Source organism: Vanacampus margaritifer, chromosome 16, assembly GCF_051991255.1.
Source record: "Vanacampus margaritifer isolate UIUO_Vmar chromosome 16, RoL_Vmar_1.0, whole genome shotgun sequence".
Taxonomy (NCBI): Eukaryota; Metazoa; Chordata; class Actinopteri; order Syngnathiformes; family Syngnathidae; genus Vanacampus; species Vanacampus margaritifer.
In genome coordinates this window covers 7,802,613-7,825,435 of record NC_135447.1, presented here as the reverse complement: position 1 = coordinate 7,825,435, position 22,823 = coordinate 7,802,613, and the positions used below count along the sequence as shown (strand labels likewise).

Sequence of the window (22,823 nt, the reverse complement as noted above, 5' to 3'; positions counted from 1 at the left end):
AGTAAACAATTCACATATTTTGTCATTGAGTCATGCTGCACGACATCTTCTATACGGCATTGCATACGGTCAACCGTCTCCAGTCATTCGTTCAAATGGACACCAGCTTGTTGCCTATTTCCTTAATAATCGATCAATAAGGTAAAAATGTAACACATAGCGAAGAGTTTCCCTCCAGGCCCGTTGACTCGGCGTCTCTGCTGAGGTCGGCGTTGTCTCGTAGGCCAGTGACGCCTCACTTCGGGTATTTGACAAACTGACACTCGCAGAATCAGAGTGTCCAACTCAGCTTGTCAAATACACTAAGTGGGGGGCCGGATCTCTCCGAATCAAACCTGGCTCCTTAAGAGGAATGAACATTCACCCCCGCCTGTCTTGCAGTTATTCAATATTGAGCACAATGAGTTACCTGCAGTGGACGTTTGCTGCCGAGGGCCAACGATGACTCTCACTGCTCCGGTGTCTTTAACTGCTAAGACACTCACAACTGGTCGGAGCGTCTCGGCTGCATTACTGCAAAGGGGAAGACAAAACCAGGAAGATAAGCGAAGCGGAAATGTGTGGAAATAAAGTGTCAACATGTCACGGTTGTGAAATGCTCTTGAAGGCTTTCTCAGACATTATTTGTGCACGCCTCTCCTTTTGTGGCATTTTATAGTTCTTATCGTTGCATTCAGAAGGCACTTGTGTAGCAGTTGATAGAGAGTATCTGTCAGTTTGTAAGCTAATTGAAACTTACATACCCCCCCCACCCCCACCCCCACCCTGAAAAGAAGGACTACTTTATTTGAACAAAGAAATGTAATTGTTTCATCATCATCCTAAACAATAAACTGTTCTTTACTATAATATGTTCTATGCAGCTCCACTAATCTAAACAGTATTCTGATTAATGTCGTGTTTGTGGAATAGGAATTAAACAGCAAAATCCACAGTTTTTTTTTTTTTTTTAATCAATCTCAGGGGGGGCGGCCATTTTGTCACTTGCTGTCAACTGAAAATGACATCACAGTTCAGGGCTTTGGTAGCAACCGATCACGGCTCACCTGTTGCCTGAGTTTGGTCATGTGATGTTCACAAACTGAGCCGTAATTGGTCGTTACCTGAGCCCCGAGCAACTGTGATGTCATTTTCAATCGACAGCAAATTCAAAATGGCCGCCCCCCTGAGATGGATTTTAAAAAAACGGGTGGATTTTGCTGCTTGATTCATATTCCACAAATGCTGTGTTTAGACTAGTGGGGGCACATACAACATGTTACAAAGACAAAATTGGTGTTGACTTCCCCTTTAAAGGTCTACATTGATTAACTCATTCACTGCCATTGACGGCTATAGACGTCAAAAATTCATTTGAACTATTTCTATTAGTTAAACATTTTTTCCCCACTTTTGTTAACAAGAGTATGAAAACATTTTTTTTTATTGTACATTTATAACAGATATAAAATGTGTGATTAATTGTGAGTTAACTAGCAAAGTCATGCGATTAATTATGATTACAAATTTTAATCGCCTGATGCCCCAAATTTTATATAATGTTTTCTTTTATTTATTTTTTATTCATTCATTGCGATTGACGGCTATAAACGTCAAAAAATAATTTAAACTATTTCTATTAGTTAAACATTTTTTTTCCATTTTTGTTAACAAGAGTATGAAAACCTATAATTTTTTTTATTGTGCATTTACAACAGATATAAAATTTGTGATTAATCGTGAGTTAACTAGTGAAGTCATGCGATTACAATTTTAATTTTTAATAATCTTTTTTAAAATGAATTTATGGCAGTGAATGAGTTAATTTATTGGTTTATGCCAAGATTTCCTATCTGCTGATGTAAAATTTGTCACCAAAATAACTACACCAAGCTGATACATGATAAGGTAGAAGGTAGGGTCAACTTCTAGCTCTTGCATTCCTTAGCAGATATTACCGTACTTAGTTTTAAAGGTTTAATGCCCTAACTACGTTTTTCACCAAATGCTACTAAACCCTTCATGAGAACAGACTGCACTGAGGCTGCAATTCACATTAGTGGCGAACCAACTTCTCCCAACAGCGGCAGCAGCAGCACAATATAGAGGAAGTTGGAGGTAAAAAGATGCCTCACTGTGCGCTCTTGAGAAAGAGCGGAGTTCACTTTCATCAAGTTGTTCCCCAACAATTAACTGAAGAAACTGGCCGCAGTTCAGTGGCAGCCATTTTTCTAAACTGAAGGGCTAAAACAGCACTAAATGTTGGCGGAACTCTGGTGACAGGAGCTTGTGGCAATGTGATGCTTTACTTATTTATGTGTTTATTTACTTATTCCACCAGACTGACACTGAACTGAGAGCTTGTTATTTGCTCACCTGTCAATCACCTGCTCTATTATTTGTATGTGGAGTCTAAAGATGGATGCTTTGAGTGAAACTTTTTTTTTTCTAAATATAAGAAATGTGTATCATTAAGGAGACACTTGATTGGGATAAAATTTGGCACTTATATCATAGGTCTGTATGCTAAATGTTGGTGCAGTTATTAATTATTATTATTAATTGTGATTATTAATTATTTACTGATGTCCCCAAAACAAATAATTCAAATTGCATGCTAACATAAGAGTGATAAATATGTATAACATTACTACTAGTAGGGTATTAGACACAGTAGGCTATCCCTAACTTTTAAAATAGGTTGAAAATATATGTGAGTAATGGATTAAGAATAATAGTTTGATGCACTTTTTTTTTTAAGTTTATGTTTAAGTTATCATTTACGGAAGTGTATTGCATTCACTTGAAAAAAAAAACAACTCGTTTTTCTGGCTAATTTTTTTAGGGAGCTTTGTGTTTTTTTTTTGAGTATTTTATTTTAATTTTCTGTTTTTCTGAATATTATTTTCTGTTTTACTGAATTTTTTTTTTCTGTCCAAAAAATATTCTTCAATAAAGGAATGAATGTGTATACTGTATTGTGGTTTATTCTCTAATCTCTGAGGGAAAACCCCTTTAAAAAAAATACTCAGAAAAACTGAAAAATAATTATTTTATAAAACAGGGAAAAAATACTCAGAAAAAGAGAAAAAAAATATTCAGAAAAACAGAGGAAAATATATATATTATTTGAACTGAAAAAAAAAACCCTCAAAAAAACAGGGAAAAAATATTCAATAAAACAGAAAAAAATACTCAAAAAAACAAAGCTACCCCCAAAAATTAGTCAGAAAAACAGGACTTTTTTCTTCAAGTGAATGCAATACGCTTCCGTAATCATTCTACTGAAAATGTATCACTTATTTTTTTTGTGGATACGTCGCCTTCACTCATGGACTAAAGACACCACCATGTGGCTCATTGCAAAATTACAACTACAGTGAGTGCAAGAAACTGGATTAGGAGGTTCGCTATGCAAAGTCCCGTTATACGACATTGCGTGATTATTCACGCCTTGTGACGTTAAAACACACCCAGTTAGTGTTGTACTTACTTTTTTGTCGTTGAATGTTTTGTATACAGCATTCAATTCATGCCCTTCCGTACAAATATTTGCAAATTGTAAATCAGGGTGTTGCGACTTACGTACATATTTGAACCTCGTCGTAAATCAAAAGGCGAGACACAGAAAGGAAAATACCAATCATGTTTTTTTTTCTGGCTTTTATTCACTGGTGAAAGGAAGACAAAGCAAAAATATTGGGCAAGGCACTATCTGTCAGATGGTAACAGATCATTATAATTCAACCCCTCATATTTCAATAACTACTAAAAGAAAACATGAGTGAGTCCACCTCGTTCACACATGATTTGACTGAACTTAAAGGATGGTTCAGGTAAAACATACAGTACAGTAGCATTTACGTTGTCAAAGGCATCTAAAGGTATCCAAAATAAATGCATTCTTATGTTTGATGGCAGTTATTCTAGAAAAGAAAAATAGATGGGCAAAAATACCGTATTGCAGTCGTATCTAAGTAAAAATTCATTCAGACACATCAAAATAGAATAAAAAGAAACACCTACTGCTATAATACTTTTATTTTGACCTTGCAAAGTAATGTAAATACATCTTTTCAAAAACTAATCTATGAAACAAGCAAAACCCTTCTTGTGCCTTGATGCCAAAAATGAGGCTGATATGATCGCGATTACAAATTGATTTGATACGGACATTAAGAATGTCGCGGTCATGAACTGGAATGTCAATTTTCATTGTTGCAATGATGCATCGTGCATCATCGGGGTGTTGCTTGTTCCTTCAACTTACTAGAACAGCCGTGAGCCACTTTATTAGTTCACAACTAACTGCTCCAGATGCTAAAGTTGTATCATACAAAAATAGCCTTGGCGGTGTTTTCTTCTCTCTCTTTTTTTTTCTTTCAACACCGTACATGATTTGATCACATCAGAATAATCCAAATCACAAAAATACAAAAGTCATTAATTAAATACATACAGTATATTAAAATGTAAGATCTGGAGATACTACTCATTGTTTTGGTTAATATTGAATACTGTGATGTTCCAGTGCATGTTAAAGGATGTTACTTTATGCAAGAAGGTCTTTCAGATGTGATTCAAAAAAAAAATAAAAATCAATTTAAGATTAAATTACAACATACCACTTTATAAAGACATACTGTAGGATGTTGAATTGAACAAAAAAAATGGTCAGCCATCCCATGATAACAAAACTATTTGATTAAAAGCTCATCAAGCCAAATCTGATGTACATTGCGTATTTGTAACAGCTACAATCTGACAGCTAAAGTCACCCAATCAGATATGAACGCTTCAGGGTCACTTTCTCCCCATCGACAAACTTGATGAGCATCAGTCACCTCGTAACAAAGATTGAAATTTAACACTACAAACTAAACGGGTTTCTTATGGCACACGTTTATTCAGTCTATATCCCAAAAGAAAAGCAATCCATTCTCTTAAATTCTGTTCTATAGGTGCACCATCAAACTGAAATCAACTCATAGAACTGTTTACATTGTACAGTATTTAAAAGCTATGTGGTGCGTCATGAGATAATTAAGTCATTCACTGCCATTGACGACTATAGACGTCAAAAATTAATGTGAACTATTTCTATTAATTTAACATTTTTTTTAATTTAATTTTTTTATGAAAACCTAGATTTTTTTTATTGTACATTTATAACAGATATAAAATTATCATGCGATTAATTATGATTAAACAGCCCTTTCTTTTTTTTTTTTTGAATTAGGCCCGTCAGGCGATTAAATCTTTTTTTAATTGTAATTAATCACATGACTTCACTAGTTAACTAACAATTAATCAAAAAAAATTATATCTGTTTTAAATTTACAATATTTTTTCCCCTAGGTTTTCATACTCTTGTTAGCAAAAGTGGAAAAAATGTTAAACTAATAGAAATAGTTTAAATGAATTTTTGACGTCCATAGCCGTCAATGGCAATGAATGAGTTAATATGAACAGAAAATTCAGTTTGCATGTGTACAGCAGCAGGAATATAAATTTATATCTAACGGGCACAGAGTTGGACCTTCAGCTCTTTTATTTTGGAGTCACAATACATGGAAGTGACAGAAATATGAGATGAAATTACAATTAGTTTACTTGATGTGTCAGAAAATGTGGTCCTATAACAATATGCTACAAACCCCCCCTAAGTGAGGAATGCACTTAGAAAATACAGTATGTCCCTTATTAACCAGTGACTTGCCTAAATTCAGTTAGGAATGGTAGCACATGCAATTTGACAGATCCATATTTGTACATTGTGCTGTGTTTGTGCAGCAATGTCATGATTTGCAGCTGATTTATTTGGGAGGAGAGAAAGAGCCGTAGCGACGCGAGACTGAAGTCCGGTCGAGTGGGCTTGCCGACTTCCGCATCACATACATTCAAACTCATCGATGCGCTGCTTGGTGTTTCCTGACCGGATCTGTCGGAGGGTCTTGTACTTGTCTCGTCCCGCCCGCATGTTCTCCGCGTGGATCATGTCGTTGACCGTCTTCTTGGTCTCGTCACGGGCGTTGGCCAACTCTGAGCTCAAAGCCTGGAACGACAATTGTCACATACTCGGAATCAACTTTACTCTTTGTTCTATTACCGTCACAACTATGGAGGACCAAAAATGCCAAAATAAGAAATAAACAAAAGTGAATATAAAAACGGATATAAAAAAAAATACTCAAAAATTAAATCTAAAAAAATTAATGGAAATGGAAATAAAAACAACAGCAAAATTTACATAAATAAATAAAAGTAAATCAAATAAAAAAACTCGATTATTATAGAAAATTTTAACAGGGATGTGATTTGACCAAAGTGAAATTATCTGAAAATTTAGCCGGGGGTCTGGGGGCCGCTGGCACCCAGCTAGGTCCAGCCCCCCGGAGCTCATGGGTTTTCCGTGTTTTTAAGTACTTTCAATGCACTCACATGACAAAGAAATAGACAAAACAACAGCATAAATTTTCAATGTATATTGAACTATTCCATATAAAATGGCAGTTTTAGTCAACTCAAAATCAGTCACATTCAAAAACATTGGACTGCCTTTGCTTTTAAAAACTATCACTGAGAATATCATCATATCTAACTAATGTGATTACTAAGTTAACACATAAATAATGTTGAAGAGTTCAAATTTCATGAACAAATAATTGTATCATGACCAAATGAAAAGTAACTCATATTAGAGCATACCACAAATGTCTTTGTTATAGCAGAAGATGTTATCTGTCGGAGTCATGTGCATACACAATGAAATACAAAAAAAATAAAATAAATAAATAAATAAATAATAAAAATAAAAAAAACAGATTTTTTTTTTTTGGGGGGGGGGGGAGAAAAAAAGCGGAATTCCGCGAATTAGCGGAAAAATCACATCCCTGTTTTAAATATTAAAATAAATGTGGAAATAGCTTAATAAGCTTTCATATTTATATACGGTGTCGGCATAAAATGCGTCACGAAATGTTATACAAATGAGGGGGCGGTCCTAAGTGTCTTGGGTTGAACGGTTGATGACATACCCCGCGCCCCGCCTCTCATTCAAAGTCAGCTGAGATCGGCCCAACTCAGATTAGTGACACTAATGAGGATATAGAAAATGAATTGACGGATGGGCTACAATGCGGACAAGTATGTGCTTATTGTTTAAAGATGATGTCAGCACACTGCAGTATGCCACGACCTTTGCTAAATCCATTAGGGATTTATTACGCTTGCTATAATGTTCTGTCGACACACTCCACAGTGGAAGCAGGGTCAGTACGGGACGTACTGAACTGTGCCACTTGGTGGAAACATGGCTTTAGTGCTGACTATAGGTTCTTTTTGTTGACCGTGATAATATATTCAAGGACTCTTAAAAAAAAAATTCATGCCAGTGGCATAACAATTAAACATGGCAGAATGTACAATTAACCCGTTGCCATTCTTGGAATGATCAGAATGAACATCTTTCCAAATGTCAGACTTACAAGTAAATGTTTCTGCAAACGCTCGTTCTTCTCCGCCTCGGTCATGCGCTCCTCCTCGCTGCGGTCCTTGTACGTGGCGGCGGAGGTAAACTCGGCGCTGGCCTCGGCGCTGCTTTCGTCGTTCTCGTCGTGCTCGTTCTCGGTGTTGAGGGGCTCCTGAACGTGGGCCGCCATCACTTTGTGTTTCAGCTCTTCTTTGGTCTTCTCCAGGTCTTGCTGCACCATCGTAGCCTGAGGGAACAGATTGAACAAGTCACTCACTAATGGATATCATTTTCCTCTTTATTTTTATTTTTTTAAGTCAACACTCATGTGTTTAAAAGATTAATAAATAACAAAGCTGCCCACCTTTTCTTGCCACAGCTCTGCCTCCTCTTCCTTCTTCTTCTTAGAGTCCTCCAGGAGGGAAATCTTTGAGGTCAGCTCAGCTAACTCGGTGGCCTAAAACAGATCAATCCTTTTTTGAGACGCTGATTATCCAAAGCACCAAAGCGATTGAAATTGTATCGTATAACTGACCAGGTGCTCTTGGTTCTTCATCTGGTTCTCGGACTGTTGCAAGAGCGCCATCTTGGCATCCTCGGCGCCTTTAAGGTCCGCCTCCATGCGCTCAGCCTCCTCCTGGGCTCGCTTCCTCTCCAACTCCAACTCCAGAGCCCTCAGTGTTTGCTCCTCCAGCTCTGCGCACAATCACTTAACATGAACATCGCAACAGAAAAGTCTTCCCTGACGCACGGGCCCGTCACCCACCTTGCTGGGCCTTTTTGGTCTGCTCCTCGATTTGCTTTAATCGCTCCATTAATTCCTCTTTTTCCTTTTCTATCTTCTCCTTTTCCTTTTCTGCAGCTTCCCTTTTCCTCTTTTCGTTATCCAGCAGCGCTCTAATACATTTAGAAAAATAATTGACAGTACTTTGAATGATCTGGCTCGCGTTGTTATGTAAAGACATAACAGTAATTTTAACAGTGACCCTTAGAGGTCAAATAGAAGATGATTAACAGATTTGATGTGATTCTGAGATTCTGCATGTTCAAAACTGACCAAATTGAGACTCCTAAATGTAAGCTGCAAGCTCTCAATGATGCAAGTTTTTTTTTTCTCCATTAAATATATGTTCTGTGAGAAATGTGCCTGTTACCGTTCCATCTTCTTGAGATTCTTCTCCTCCCGAGCCTGAGCCTTCATCTGCTGTACTTCAATGGTGTCGGGCTTGCGGCGGCGCATGTACAGCTCGTGGTTTCCCATGCATAGAGACAAAATGCGCTTGTTGATGCGCAGCCTCGGAGCATAAAATACAAAGTCCTAAAAAAAGAAGTATACAGTAAGTAAGTGCCGGCCAGGTAGCGCTAAGAAGCATTTACAGTCCTGTCAATTAAAGCTAAAAAGCCTAAAAAATATACTTATAAAAAAAAAAAAAGGTCAACATACTGGAGCTTTCTTGTCGATTGGTTTGATGACAAATTTCTTGTCATTGAAGGAAATATTCCTGATTTCACTCCAAGGAAAACCAATTTTGGGCGTCATTCTGTGAAATAAACACACAAACTTCAGTATTGATAACAAGTCCCAAAAGCTACAAACAGTGTAAAGTTTTGTAAACTGAATGGGTTAGGTCCTGAATACAATAAATAAATACTAATTGAATATAAACCCAGTAGGGTTCCGAGGTCTGTAGACTCGGGTCAATTAGTGGAAAGCAAACATGGTGAATCAGCTTTTACTTGTTATGCTGCACACAACTAGAATAAGCTTCCAACAGAACGTAAATGCTTTTAAATCCAGCTTTAAAAAACATATGCTTTTTTTTTTAACCTGTGCCTATCTATGATTAAGTTTTTTTTTTTTTTTTTTTTTAAACATTTCTATTATTTTTTTTCAAAATATAAATTTTAATAAACTACTTTTTACTATGTTACTTTGCTTTAAAATATCTTAAATTGTTCTGCCCACCCATTTAAAAATGTCTTAAAATCTTTTATTTGGAACTATATTCCTCTGTACGCCTTAGTCAGTTTGTACCTTCTGGTTCATCGACTCGGTACGCTGATTCTGTACAATGACCTTGTGTAAGAAATGCGCTATATAAATAAAGCTGCCCTCCCTTGCCTTGTACACACTCACTTATCATTCTGTTCATAAATGTTGAGTCCCAAAGCATCCACTCCCAGCCACAGCTCTGTTCCTTTCTTATTTTTGATGCTGAAGTAGTTGACTCCATACATCTCCAGGTCTTGGGCAATCTTCAAATATTCCATCATGGATTCCTCTCTGAAAACACAAGAAATGTATTTTAAATACAGGATGTTCTTAACGTTGTCAAGGCAGAAAAAAATATATATTTTGTGACTTTCAGATCTCAGCGAGCCACAGTCACTTCCTCAAGGCAGTTTTAAGACTTCTGTACAACAGTCGCTCTACCCAAGCATAGCAGACTACGTGTCGAGGTCTTAAGCGTAATTCGAATAGTCTTACCAGAGCGTTAGCACGTCCAAACAGAGCAAAACAAATCATAGTCTCTGTGGGGCTGGCAAATTCTGGCTTAGGCAAAAAAAAAATCAAATAAAATGTTGGCCTGTGTTGTAAATGGTCATCTGTGTCAGCCATGTGATTGTCTTTTGATCCATCCAGGTTAATATTTGTTGCATCAAATAGCTTGTGCTTCATTTCCGATTCAAAACATACGCTTGGTTATGACAACCAAAAAGAAAACACTAGCGATGAAAAGTGTATCATGACCTCTGGGCCCTTGCCAGTGTTATGTTTGAAAAGTCATGCCAGCCCACTGGGAGAGGCATACAAAGGAGAGAAGACAGAGTCAGATAAAGTTTGGCACAGAGTAGAGCAGTACAAATAGAATTAGTAACCCGTATAATGAGCTGGGAACTTTTTTTTTTTTTTTTTTATCTAATGAGACTGAGAAGGAGGAGGAACAGTGATTACCTCATCATTCCCTTGTGTTCTTCATGCCACACTTGAATCCTCTCCTCCCACTGGTCCTTGCTGAGTTTGTGCTGGTCCAGAACTCTGCCGACGTGAAAGGTCAGAGGTCATGCAGAGGCTGATACAAAACCCAGATGACCACTGATTGTCTTGTTAATGAATTAGCGCGGTAGGAATTACCTCTGAGGGAGCAGATGTTCATTGGAGAGATAGCCCGGCGTGTGGACTTCCTTGTTATAGTCGGCATACTTTGCCTGCACCGCGTAGGACGCCAGGAGGACGGCCGTCTCGGGAGGGCAGTAGATATCATCATTTAGAATTCCCTCCTTCACCTGCAGGAAAAACAGCCGCTGGGTGGCATCCTGGATTAACTCCTCGGACACATCCTCAGGAAAGAACTTGGCACGGAACTTAAATAGCAGCGGGCTTTCCTTCCTCACATCTTGGGCTGTCACCTGAAATCATCAAGTAGGATATACGGCAGGTCAAATAGTGGTTCATTTAGCGTCAAAGACAGGAAAATCAATAAAGAGCTCACCTTCTTATTGAGCTTGAGCCATGTTGATAAACCCTTGGTATCCTGGTACTGGAGTCCAAAGTACCAAACCTCCCGAAGCCCGATGGTCTTAACGACCTGAAAAAATAAAATTATACATACAGATTATTAAAAAAAAAAAAAAAACAATACCTAGACTATTAGCACAAGATCTTTCAAATGAGCATCTATTGTTTTGGGGAGACTTTGTATGGTGCAGTTGTACTGTAATAGCATTCAGTAGAGGCGAGACATCATTTTGTGTTACTAGAGGCAAAGATAAGTGACTATTGTGTGTCCTACCTGGTCAAAGAGTTGTTTTCCTGTTGTCGTGGGCTGAATGGCAAACTCCAGTTCCGCATCCATTGTGGTGACTCTTACACTAATCTAAAAGTAATGAACAAATGGAATGAATGAACAATGCAAACATAACATGGACAAAAGTGTTCATTAAAAACAAGTCAATCAAAAAAAGTACAGCAAGCCAGATGATGCAAACTTGTTCGACAAAACAATCAGGCTTCAATAATAAGGGCGTTCATTTGGTAATTTTACATTCGTGTTGATCAGGCCAAATGAATCTATTGAATGCCCCCTACCCCCCGGTCTAAACACAGTATTCTGGTTTATATTGCATTTGTGGAGTACGAGTTAAGCAACAAAATCCAACCGTTTTTTTTTTTTTATCCATCTCAGGGGGCGGCCATTTTGTCACTTGCTGTTGACTGAAAATGACATCACAGTTGCTCAGGACTCAAGTAACAACCAATCACGGCTCATATGTTGTCTGAGTTTGGTCATGTGACGTACGCAAGCTGAGCTGTGATTCGTCATTACCCGAGTACTAATTTTCAGTCCATAGTAAGTGGAAAAATGGCCGCCCCCTTGAGATGGACAAAATTATTCATATTCCACAAACACAATATTAATCAGAATACCACGTTTAGACTAGTGGGTCTGCACAGAATATATTGTAAATATTTTTGGGGAGCCGACTTCACCTTTAAGCCATATTACAGTTAGAAAAACTTCAGCCTGGCTCCTTCACTGCACATCATAAGCTAATTCCACATATCATCGTGGACAAGCCAACAACCATCTGACTGAATGATGAGTCATTCTATTTTTTTCTGCACGTAGACGGCATGAAAGCCCATGTGGCCGTCTAGTTGGTCTCAGTATGGAACTTATCTACAGGAAGTAACCACATCCTTTGGTGGCGAGGCCTTGTGAGGCTTTTTTGCCGCTTCACCCTCAGGAGAACGGCTTACTTCCTGCCATGTATCAAGCAGTCACCAGTCAGCTCGCTGCTCTGTGTTCTGCCAAGAACATACCAATACACCTATTTGTAGCTAGTTTGTCACCACTGGGGAACTTCCTGTTCGAGTAAAGAATGCACTGAACACACATCAGATATTGAGGCAGGAATGTGGAATGTACTGTGTTGTAAGAACCACCTAAGTCAAGTCATTCCCTTTCTATGTTTTTGCAGTGATGTGACGTGAGACGTGTAACAGAAGCGAAAAAATCCATAATACGCGCCTCCTTCATTTATTCAAACTTGCATCCAGCTGCCGAGGTCATACAAATATTAGATTTACTCTGGAATCAGCAAACTGATTGTGTTGCCGTTTCTCATTTCTCTGCCCTCTTCGAGATGATGAAAAAGGCAGCACAAGACGCCTGTTGGGAAATAACTGTGCATGCCGAGGCCCACGCCAGCCCTCGACAACAATGGCAAGCATTATTTCCCCCGCTAGTAGGGGCTGACGAGAGTTGCGTTCTTTCCCATTCATGTCAGCAGAACCCCATTTACAGCTCGGGACACTTGCCCCTCTGTCACTTCCTGTCATCGCCAGCAGTTAAGTTGTAGGTCAGTCTGGGTCCATGCTAAGTACTAATAAGCCGATAAGAAACCATTGCAAAAACTCATTTCATCTCGCGTTGACCCATCTGGACCTTCAGCCGCTTCATTTCCTGAGCCCGAATGAATAACGTTGCATGAAAAAAAGAAGCACGCGGCTACATTCTCTGCTTGTGTTAGGTAGGGTGTGTCGCCCACACTATTCTTAGCGCGCACTCACCCGCGCCCTTTCGGCCCACGTGCCCATGTTTCCATGCATTCGACCTCATCATTTCCCCCATGGCAACGGCACAATGTACCCTGGCCAAACACACACTTTACAAGCCATACCAACATGCAACATCGGGGTCATTATGATGCTTTAATGTTGTGCCAGTTGCATTTCTTAACATGACTAAGACGTACAGTCACACAGTTGTAATCTCATTTTCCTATTGATGTCATCACGCCGTAAATCGCCATAACCTTGATGTAGACGACCACAATATCCAAAAGTACAAATGATATGTTGAGAAAAACTACCTACTAATTACTCATATTAGCTCTTTGACTGCCAAAAACGTTAAATAACGTTTAGTAAAATCCTATGGAGGAGTGCCAAAGACGTTAAAAGACGTTTGTTTCAAAACAGAGGTGAAACTAACCATTTTCTATTGTTGATTACTGAAAAATGGAATAAGGTAGAAACAAACTTTTTTTTCTGATGAAAGATGAGAGTCCAATCTTTCATTTGGTAGTATGTGTGTTTCCATAGTCCAAACACATAATTTTCTGTGGACCTTGAAAGATCAGTCAAAAATGCTTAAATCGGCTGGCACCCACGGCATCCCTTTTCTGAAAACATCTGGCAGTCAAAGAGTTAAATGATATGCTAGAGACTTTATCAGAAAGGATACCCTCACTCTGATTTAAACACAGTGAACATCCGAGAGTTATTGATGAAGTGATAAGTTGTCTCTATGAGGTCCTCAAATAGGCCAAATAAAACCTCAACACGCAGACATATTTTGATATGGATCATACTAGTTTTATTGTTAATATTTAATTAATTGTACAAAATACTTACAATCAAACCATTTTCTTTGTTTCCCTAATATTGACATGTATTATAATGCCAGGTTCAAAATTTTTTCAACACAAACTTCCCTTTACATAAACTTAAGAAAGAATGGGAGTTAAGCGTTTCGACGAACATAAATGCTTCTGGAATTGTATACAATTATCCATCCATCCGTTTTCTATTGTCCTCATTAGGGTTGTGGGTAAATTTGAGTGTATTCCATCTGACTTTTGGCAAGAGGTGGGGAACATCCTAGAATGGTCACCAGACAGACAGACCGCAACCATTCGCGCTCAGCTTCAGAACTATGGACGATTCAGTCTTCAATTAAGCTAACATGCATGTTTTTGTAACGGCTGAACCGATATACTAACAGACATACTTCCACTAGGGCTAGGGGTGTAATGGAAACCAATTTGAATCATAAAATCAGTTTTGATATAAAATATATATGCGAGATGTCTTCGAATTGTTTCACACCCCATGTATCGAGATATGTATCGAATTGTCTTTTAATTGCGAAGATGATGACTAGCTTCCAATATGGAATTTCATCTTCTACTGAGAAATTAATAACGCAGCATGCTATACATTATGATGATCCAGGCCTTAGCTTTTTTGACTTTATTGAAGGCCCCCATTCTAAATTTAAAGGGCTGTCACCAATCACATACTTGAGAGTCTAAACTGTGTCACAAGTTGAACATTTTATTTTAAAACAAGCCTGACACCTAAAATGGCTGACATCAACCACTGCCATTTTAAACAAAAATAATACTCATATAGACTTCCAGAAAAACCTTTAAAACTTCACACTGAACACTAACCATACTGTCCCCTTTTCCATGCCTACATCCAGATCCTCATAAGTAACTCAGGTTTTTTTTCTTGGTAATTGGGTTGCCCCTTAACAAAGTTCTTTGGCATAATCCTACTAAGAAACCAACCAACAATACATTTCAAAAATGGCGGCAATACTGTAAAAATGTCTGCTCAGACTTGTGCCACTAAAAGGTTATCTCACATTTACATGGCAAGTAAAAAAAAAAAAAGAAAAGAAGTCTGTGACACACTATGCGAGTCATAAAGATATCTGTGTTGTACAGAATAAGGCTGTTAAACCTCCCACCTCAGTTCAAACGCCCTGTGGCTGTGTGTGTACTGTTGTGTCTGCAGTCCAGATGTGTTTACAGCTGAGGGCTGGATGCAACCGAGCGTTACGCTCGAAACCCTCCAGTTGAAGAGTGCAAACTGGCAGACAGGAAGAGGGAGGGATGAAAAAGGAGGATGAGCTTGCTTCACAAAGCGAGGTGGGGTCTTTCCCATGACCATTGTTCCTTAAATATACATACATGTGCACATCCATCTTAGCGCCTTTTGTTGGCGAGGTAGTCAACATTTGGAATCCTTCTCTCTACCTTCCCAAACTAGTATTTCGCTCATGAAAGCCTGTTCGCTCCAACTTCCTACAATTCACTAATACTTGTGTGTGAGAAGTGTCATTGCAGGGTGTGGGGCAGAACTTTCAGTACAAACATTTGGCAAAACCTCAAGCTTGCTCTTATCTTTAGACAACCTTGATTTTCGATTCAAGCTGAAAACAACTGAAAAATGGACCACAGATAGCACGAATTAGCACACAAAAATGACAAATATTAAGATAAAACTACTTACTTTCCGAAGTATAAAAGTCACGCCAAATCCAAGTGTGAAAATATTCAACAATTTGTGTAAAAAAAAAACATTCACTTTTTCCAGCAGCTCTAACTCTACAAACTGCTAATCTGCTCTGCTATGCGCACTACGGCCTCCTTAAATCCCCTGCTAGCATACCTCCACGTCTTTCCATTGACCAAATCACCATAGCCACACACACTCAATGTTTGTCCCTCAAGCAAGAAAACCACCAATGTTGTTGACTTCCGACTGAAACGGTAAGTCGTACCCAAGCTTTACATTAGAGAATGTTTGTTCATTTGTGTGACAGAGAATGCTAGCCTAAAATGTTGACATACTAATAACTTTTTCATACGGATATCTAACTAAAATATATCCTAAATTTAGGGAGTGTTTTAAACCCGGACAGAAAAGAAGAATCACAGTAACTTGTGATAAAATGACACTTTAAGGCTGATATAGTGCTCCAGTGCAATCTTGAGTGGTGCACGGCATGTGAGGAGCAGGCAGTGAGGAGAGCAGCTTGACGGTGATGTGAAAGTCCATATAAGGCTGCGGGCGAGGAAATTACCAGAAAGGAACTGATGTAAGAGTAGAACATTTGAGTCACACCGTAACTTCCTTGAGAAACTCAAGCACTTGCCAGTAGGAGGGATGGCAGAGACGGGCAACTTTTGGAATAATTGCCAATTTGCGAATCATTAAGACAAAAAATTGGGGGGGATTTTTTGAACCTCCCTCCCTACTGTGGCTACACTTCTCCAAAGGCAACTTTCACTTGGCAAAAACTGAACTTTCTTGCCGAGTCAGATGATCCTGCTTCCTTTTTTTTTTTTTTTTTTTTGGCCCCATCAAATAACCTTACAAAAGGGCAAGCTCATTGTTTTACCACTAATCTCTAATACTGGGAAGTACTAAACTTTTCATCCCGAAAACATTGTTCTTCAGTTATTCTTTCCATCATTTATGGCCAGTGACCTTCCTCTTGACCAGATATTTGTCCCCTTTTAGTTTCCTTTTTTTTTTTAACACTAAAGCAGGACATCTAAACAACATAGCAGCATAGAACCATTTGTATGGTATTGCTTGTAAACACACTGTAAAAGCTCCTTTTGAGCTTCTCCCGGCCTGTGAAGCCTCAGTAAACAGGGGACCACGCCACTGTTGTCGAGGCTAACAGTATCCTAGCTGCACTACTCAAGACAATTAGCACCCAGACGGTCGCCTAAGTAACACACTAAACCTATTTCTAAAAAGCACAGTAAACACTCGCACTATTGCATTCTTTGCAGTTTTAGGATGCAACTGCGCCTTCTTCAATTGATATTGATTTTGGTCTGTGGTTACTTCTCCAGACCCAATCATATTAATCTGCTCCATCTGATGATGGTGTTGAATGATGATGGTCTTGTAATGTAACAATTTGAAATCTCTTAGCTTTCCAACTTTTTCCTCCTAACATTGTGACTTCATTCTAGTAAAATTAGAATGTACTCATCATAATATTTCAATGTGTTTTTTCTTTTTTGGTAGTGATCTATTTTTCTCTCTCCCATTTTTAGCATTGCACCTTTTAAAGAAACATTTATGCAGGACTTTTGTTTAAGTTATTAAACATCCTATCGTTAAAGTTCTCAAGCTATCTTAAATTTGTAAAAAAAATAACAGAGCTGTACGAGGGGTGACCGACCAATAGTGTATGTGAAATTTTCCTAATTTGGACAGAGGGTTTTTTGCCCAACAGTGAGGAAATGTACCCTTACATGCCATAATGAATAATTGATTTCTTTAAATGTTTCTGCCTAAATATTTATGACCTGTTTAAGAGAAATGAGCTTCACCGAACTAATTTTAATTATATTTTTAAATATTTATCCATTGCCACTGGCTAGTAATGCTGCAAATGCATGCAAGCATGTCAGATTTGTGACTACACGGTACGTCACAATCATCACAGCTTTTAATTGGCCCAAAGGGAGGAGTCATTTAGGGTGACCGGATTTTTTAAATGACGCTACAATTTAGCTAAATATCAAAAAATCTTTTGGGACGCAAGGAAGCAGGGCTAAAAACGGGACTGCCGTCGACAATACCAGACATTTAGTCACCCTAGAGTAATTGCTTTGTTGTGTGTTTTTAAGATTGGCATACAGGTCCCTAATATGTACATCTGACACAACATAATTCATTGCAAATTTGATGGACCCCAGTTTGAAACCACTATTCGGTATTGCTAACAAAAGTTTGTATTTCACAATTCCTCCATTGATAAACAAATGTGCATTTAAACATTTACAGTGTATATTATCAGCAGCATCACGAGTCATGGGTCACAATACTTTCATTGTCCCACTGTCTTAAAAGTAAATATCACAGTTTAACATTTATGGATGAGTAGTAGATTTTTATTGTACTAAATCCCAATGTTTATGCTTAGATATATCAAATAGAAAACAGAGGATAAGGTTTAGAAACATGAGCTTTATGCAGTTTAAATTAAACAAAGAGTGTGTGTGCACCCCCCATAAACACCCCCCAACAATGAGAGGAGGGGTTCTCTTCATTGTTCCCAGCTATGCCACATTAAAACAGATTGCTGAAGTTAATATGATGCCACAACATCTTATAAAATCTTTTTGTGGGGGGGGGCAGGTAGAGCAGGGGCTGGAGGACACATAGTTGGGCCGTCTTGACAGCTCCAATCTCGGCTTCTACCTGCTAGCTAGCCCCGGCTGGATGGGGAGGCCTCCGGAAACACGAGCTCCATGGCTACCGGGGGGGGGGGGGGATGGAGGGCAACCTCCCAAGACAAAGCCCACCCTGGGTCGGGATTCTCAACCGTGCCACTCGTGTGGGGACGTGGGAAGATGGATTGTGATACAAAGTAGCCTCAAGGCCTCAATGAAGGATGTGATTTAAGCGCTCATTTGAAGAGGCATTGGGGCGGGAGCGCGCACGCGCACTCTCCTAACGGAAAGTATTGTGTCGTCGCGAGAATTTTAAAAGATTCCAGTAAAACCATTTGAAGCACTTATTAAGTAATACGCACACCAAAATAGAGAGTCACATACCGGCGTCGGACGCATATCAACGTAGGATTCCGTTAAACATGAGCAACAACAAGACGTTTACGTTATAAGAATAGTTAGGTTAATCAAGCTTACCGTTTTCGGCATCTTGGCTTTTGTTGGTCCGGTTCTGGTAAGAAGGGGAAAAAAACACAACCAAAAACTAATAGAACAGACGAGCAGTTGTCGAAACCACCAGAAAACTTTTTCCCATCAGAACAACGGCGCCAGTGAAACGCCTTCCTGTCCAAAACGAGTCCAACCTATTACTTGTTAGCTCGATTTAAAACACTCCAAAAACGTAACTTATCACTTTCGAAGGGAATATTAGTCTTTGTGCCGCCCTGAAAAAAAGAAATGAACTCGAAAGCTCGATTTCCTGCTAACGGTACCCGGACTCTGAAACCACACCCAGGCCGATGACAGGACAGCAGCCAGACAGAAAGAAGGAGAAGCTCGGTTTGGTTTGGTTTAGCTGGAGCCCGCAGACTCCGCCTGCTGCTTCTGCATCATCATGGCCGCACACAGCCACTCTCCTGGCTCGGCTTGACTCTGCCAAGACCTTTTACTCGCTTCGCGTGCTCTCGTTTTAATTGTTTCAGTTTATAATAACAATTTACTGTCGATAAAACGCCCACCAGGTGCTCAGTGGTGGGAAGTAAATTAAGTAGTTTTCCCCGTAAGTAGAGATCGACACTTTTCTTCTGACGAGTTTTGACTTTTACTCCCCATATGTATACTTACTTCCTATTCATTATTTTTGTCAAAATAAGATAATTTAATACTAACGACCTCCTGGGGGACTCAAGCAAGGACCATGAAGCCCTTCCTACCCGACAAATAAACCCGTGTGCTGAATAACTAAATATATCTCTTATTAGGTAATTGACTTGTAAAATGAATTAGAGCAATCCTCTCTTCATCGCTGGGGTTACGTTAAACTGATAAGAAGATACTACACTTGATCTCCAGCCCAGCCCAGATATAGCCTAATCCACAATATACCCACAATATATAGAAATACCCCATTGAAAAACTCTCTAGACATATTTTTATAGCATTTACAGCACTGCAGTTATTTCAAGGTCTTTAAACACACTATAAAAATATAAAACCATTAAAATACATATACTATACATTGAGAGAGCAAGGGCAATTGGTAACACTAAAGTGTACCGATCCTGTTGTGTTTACAACCTCCTCCCGAAAACTAATGAAGAGGAAAGAAACTGCAGTTTAGATCCTAATTGGTTGATTGGTTAGTTGATTGAGACCTGTGGGATTTACAAAGCAGAAAAAAACTGGGATTTTGATGGCCATCTCACCTTATCTCAATCAGTCAAGATTTCAACCATGTATGACTAGACATCTATTTATATAGGTTTTTTTTTTTACATCATGCCATCATCGGCAGAAATTGAAAAAGTAACATGCCCATTTTGACAAAAAAAAAAGACGTGATTATATGCACGGAAAATGGATAGTTTCAGTATTTCTGCACACATGTTCCATTATTATGCCCAACTACACAATAAATTCTGGACAAAATGGTTGTCACCAGCTAAAAGAAACATAATAATTACCATAAGTAATAAGTACTTTTTTCTAATGTTTTATACAGGCAGTGGAAAAAAGGGGAGTCATTTGCCTTCCCCACGTTACCAACGCTACTGGAATGACGGAAAACGCTCCAGCAGACGCCGCAGCAGAAATGTTCATGTGGGCCCACAATGTGGTGAGCAAGAGCATGCAGCAGTAGATGGAGGTAAAATCATGAAGTTTGGCCTGTCTTATTGCGTTGGATAACCTGGAAATTGCAAGCCTGATCCCTCCAGATTGCTTCAAAGTCAGATATCCTATAAGGAGAGCTAGAAGAGTCAGAAGATGTTACACCAATTTCAAAAATATGCTTCATCATGGCAGACAACGGCCTCTGGCTTCTTGACTCTTTGGGGATACAGAGGGATGATTCATAACACTATTTCCTCAGAGCTCGACAAGCTAAATGATGCCTTTGTACTGATTTCTTAACATGCAGCTCACATCGGGCTATCACACTTCCTCATCGCGTCGAAAACATTGGATTTTTGCTAGAACATAACTATTTGCATACAATCTAACTAAACAAAGATTTTGGAGTGACCGGTGATGTGCAGTGTGTCTAAATCGGTAACGCCATCCAAACTAAGCAGTGACAACTCTGTGGCCCTTGCGCAAAATGTTGCTGACCCCTGATTCAGATACAGTACTGGCAGTCTTTTTCATTTTCAACTGTCTCTCTTGTGATTGACAGGCTGTCCAGGGTGTGTCCTCTGCTCTTGCCCAATGTCAGCTGGGACGGCGGGCTCCAGATCTGCGAAACGTTCACAATCCGTTTGCTGCTGATAAGGGATGAAAGGTAAATACCACAATGCCTGAGGTGAAATTCTGCCAGAATTAGATTTTAGACCTTTAAAAAGTAACCAACTCAAATACCTTTGTGTTGACTCACTGAGTTACATTCCTATGAACTACACCTCTAGGGTAAGATGACCTCCTGTGGAGTGAAAAACTTACTGAAGCTCAATCACAAATTCAGACTAAAACGATGCTGCTTAGTACACTCACAGAAACATTTCAAGCAAGCCTGACTTAAGATGTAATTTAAAATATTATATAAATAATATATAAATATAATATATAAAATAAATATAATATATATATATATATATATATATATAAATATATATAAAATATAATATATAAATTAAAATATGTAATTTTTTTAACATGACAAATTCCAATTTACTTTTTTTTATTAGTTAATTTTAACACAAACCTACCAAATAAACCTTATATAATACATATTCATAAATCTAATAAAGCCTATTTATTTGAAATGCACAATCCCCAGGTTCATGTATTTAGTATTAATAAAGTATAATTACTCTTAATTAATAATAATGAAAGTCCATCCATCCATTTTCTTGGCCGCTTTTCCTCACAAGGGTCGCGGGGGTGCTGGAGCCTATCCCAGCTGGCTTCGGGCAGGAGGCGGGGTACACCCTGAACTGGTTGCCAGCCAATCGCAGGGCACACAGAGACGAACAACCACACTCACAATCACACCTAGGGACAATTTGGAGTGTTCAATTAACCTGCCATGCATGTCTTTGGAATGTGGGAGGAAACCGGAGTACCCGGTGAAAACCCACGCAAGCACGGGGAGAACATGCAAACTCCACCCAGGTAGGCCGAAGCCCAGACTCGATCTCACGTCCTCTGCACTGGGAGGCGGACGTGCTAACCAGTCAGCCACCGTGCTGCCCTAATAATGAAAGTATTTATTTAAAATACATAAATTACATTGTTTGAATTGCATAATAAACAGGTTAAATTACATGATAAATATATTGCTATGTGAAAAACATTTATGTCCATTTTTTTCTCCATATTTATTATTTTTTTTACATTTTTTTGTTTTCGGGATGAAACTAAATGCAGACATCCCAAAAACATAGAAATAAAAAAACAATTATACTTTATTAATACTAAATAGCATAAACCTGAGGATTATGCATTTGAAATAAATATGCTTTATTAGACAAATGTATAAGTATCATATAAGTTTTATTTGGTAGGTTTGTGTTAAAATAATCTAAAAAAAAAAAAAAAGTAAATGGGAATTTATGTAAGGTAGGTTTGTGTTAAAATAATCTAAAAAATAAAAAAAAAGTAAATGGGAATTTATGTAAAAAATAACATACATAAACCTTGTTAGGCTTGAAATATTCCTGTGAGTGTATATGATTGTGCCTAAGTCTAGCCTACTGCCAATCTATCCCAATTCCATGCACAACTTTAGCCAGAGGAGGGTGCTCAAACTCAAATAATGACTGAGCTGGCAGTTCAGCATCTCTACCACTTGTTAACAGTGGCTTTACAATAATATTAAATATCACTGAAGGTGTCCGATGCGATTCTTCCACACCAAACTCACACATTCCCAAAAATGGTTTTATTAAAGGAGGAGCTAGCACAGTTTGAACATAATGTAGCTTTATTAACGGTGAGAAACACATGTCATTAAGACTTACATTTTGTTTGAGTCCACAGACTCAAATAATCTAGTTTGGTCTACAAAAAAAAAAGAAAAAGCAATGCTTTCCAGTCAGTGTAGATCACAATACTGCAGATAAGCACAACACAAAAAGCTTGCTTTAATGTTTCCCTT

General features: G+C 38.5%; 1 protein-coding gene and 1 long non-coding RNA gene across 2 annotated transcripts in view; one reads left to right on the top strand and one right to left on the bottom strand.

Annotated features, from left to right (window-relative positions):
- Nucleotides 1–4,002: 4,002 nt before the first annotated feature.
- On the bottom strand, nt 4,003–19,429 carry LOC144036299 (moesin a). Its single transcript, XM_077546827.1, has 13 exons — nt 18,707–19,429; nt 11,245–11,328; nt 10,945–11,040; nt 10,587–10,861; nt 10,407–10,490; nt 9,588–9,734; nt 8,895–8,991; nt 8,605–8,768; nt 8,217–8,347; nt 7,986–8,146; nt 7,815–7,907; nt 7,467–7,697; nt 4,003–6,034 (listed from the first exon to the last, which is right to left on the bottom strand). The coding sequence occupies exons 1-13, from the start codon at nt 18,716–18,718 to the stop codon at nt 5,870–5,872; spliced, it is 1,740 nt and encodes a 579-aa protein (XP_077402953.1). The 5' UTR covers nt 18,719–19,429; the 3' UTR covers nt 4,003–5,869.
- The window catches only part of LOC144036301 (uncharacterized), a 13,092-nt gene continuing 9,257 nt past the window's right edge, over nt 18,989–22,823 (top strand). The window contains exons 1-3 of the long non-coding RNA XR_013288622.1: nt 18,989–19,289; nt 20,232–20,375; nt 20,904–21,008. This is a non-coding gene — a long non-coding RNA (uncharacterized LOC144036301). The remainder of the gene's footprint in view (nt 19,290–20,231; nt 20,376–20,903; nt 21,009–22,823) is intronic.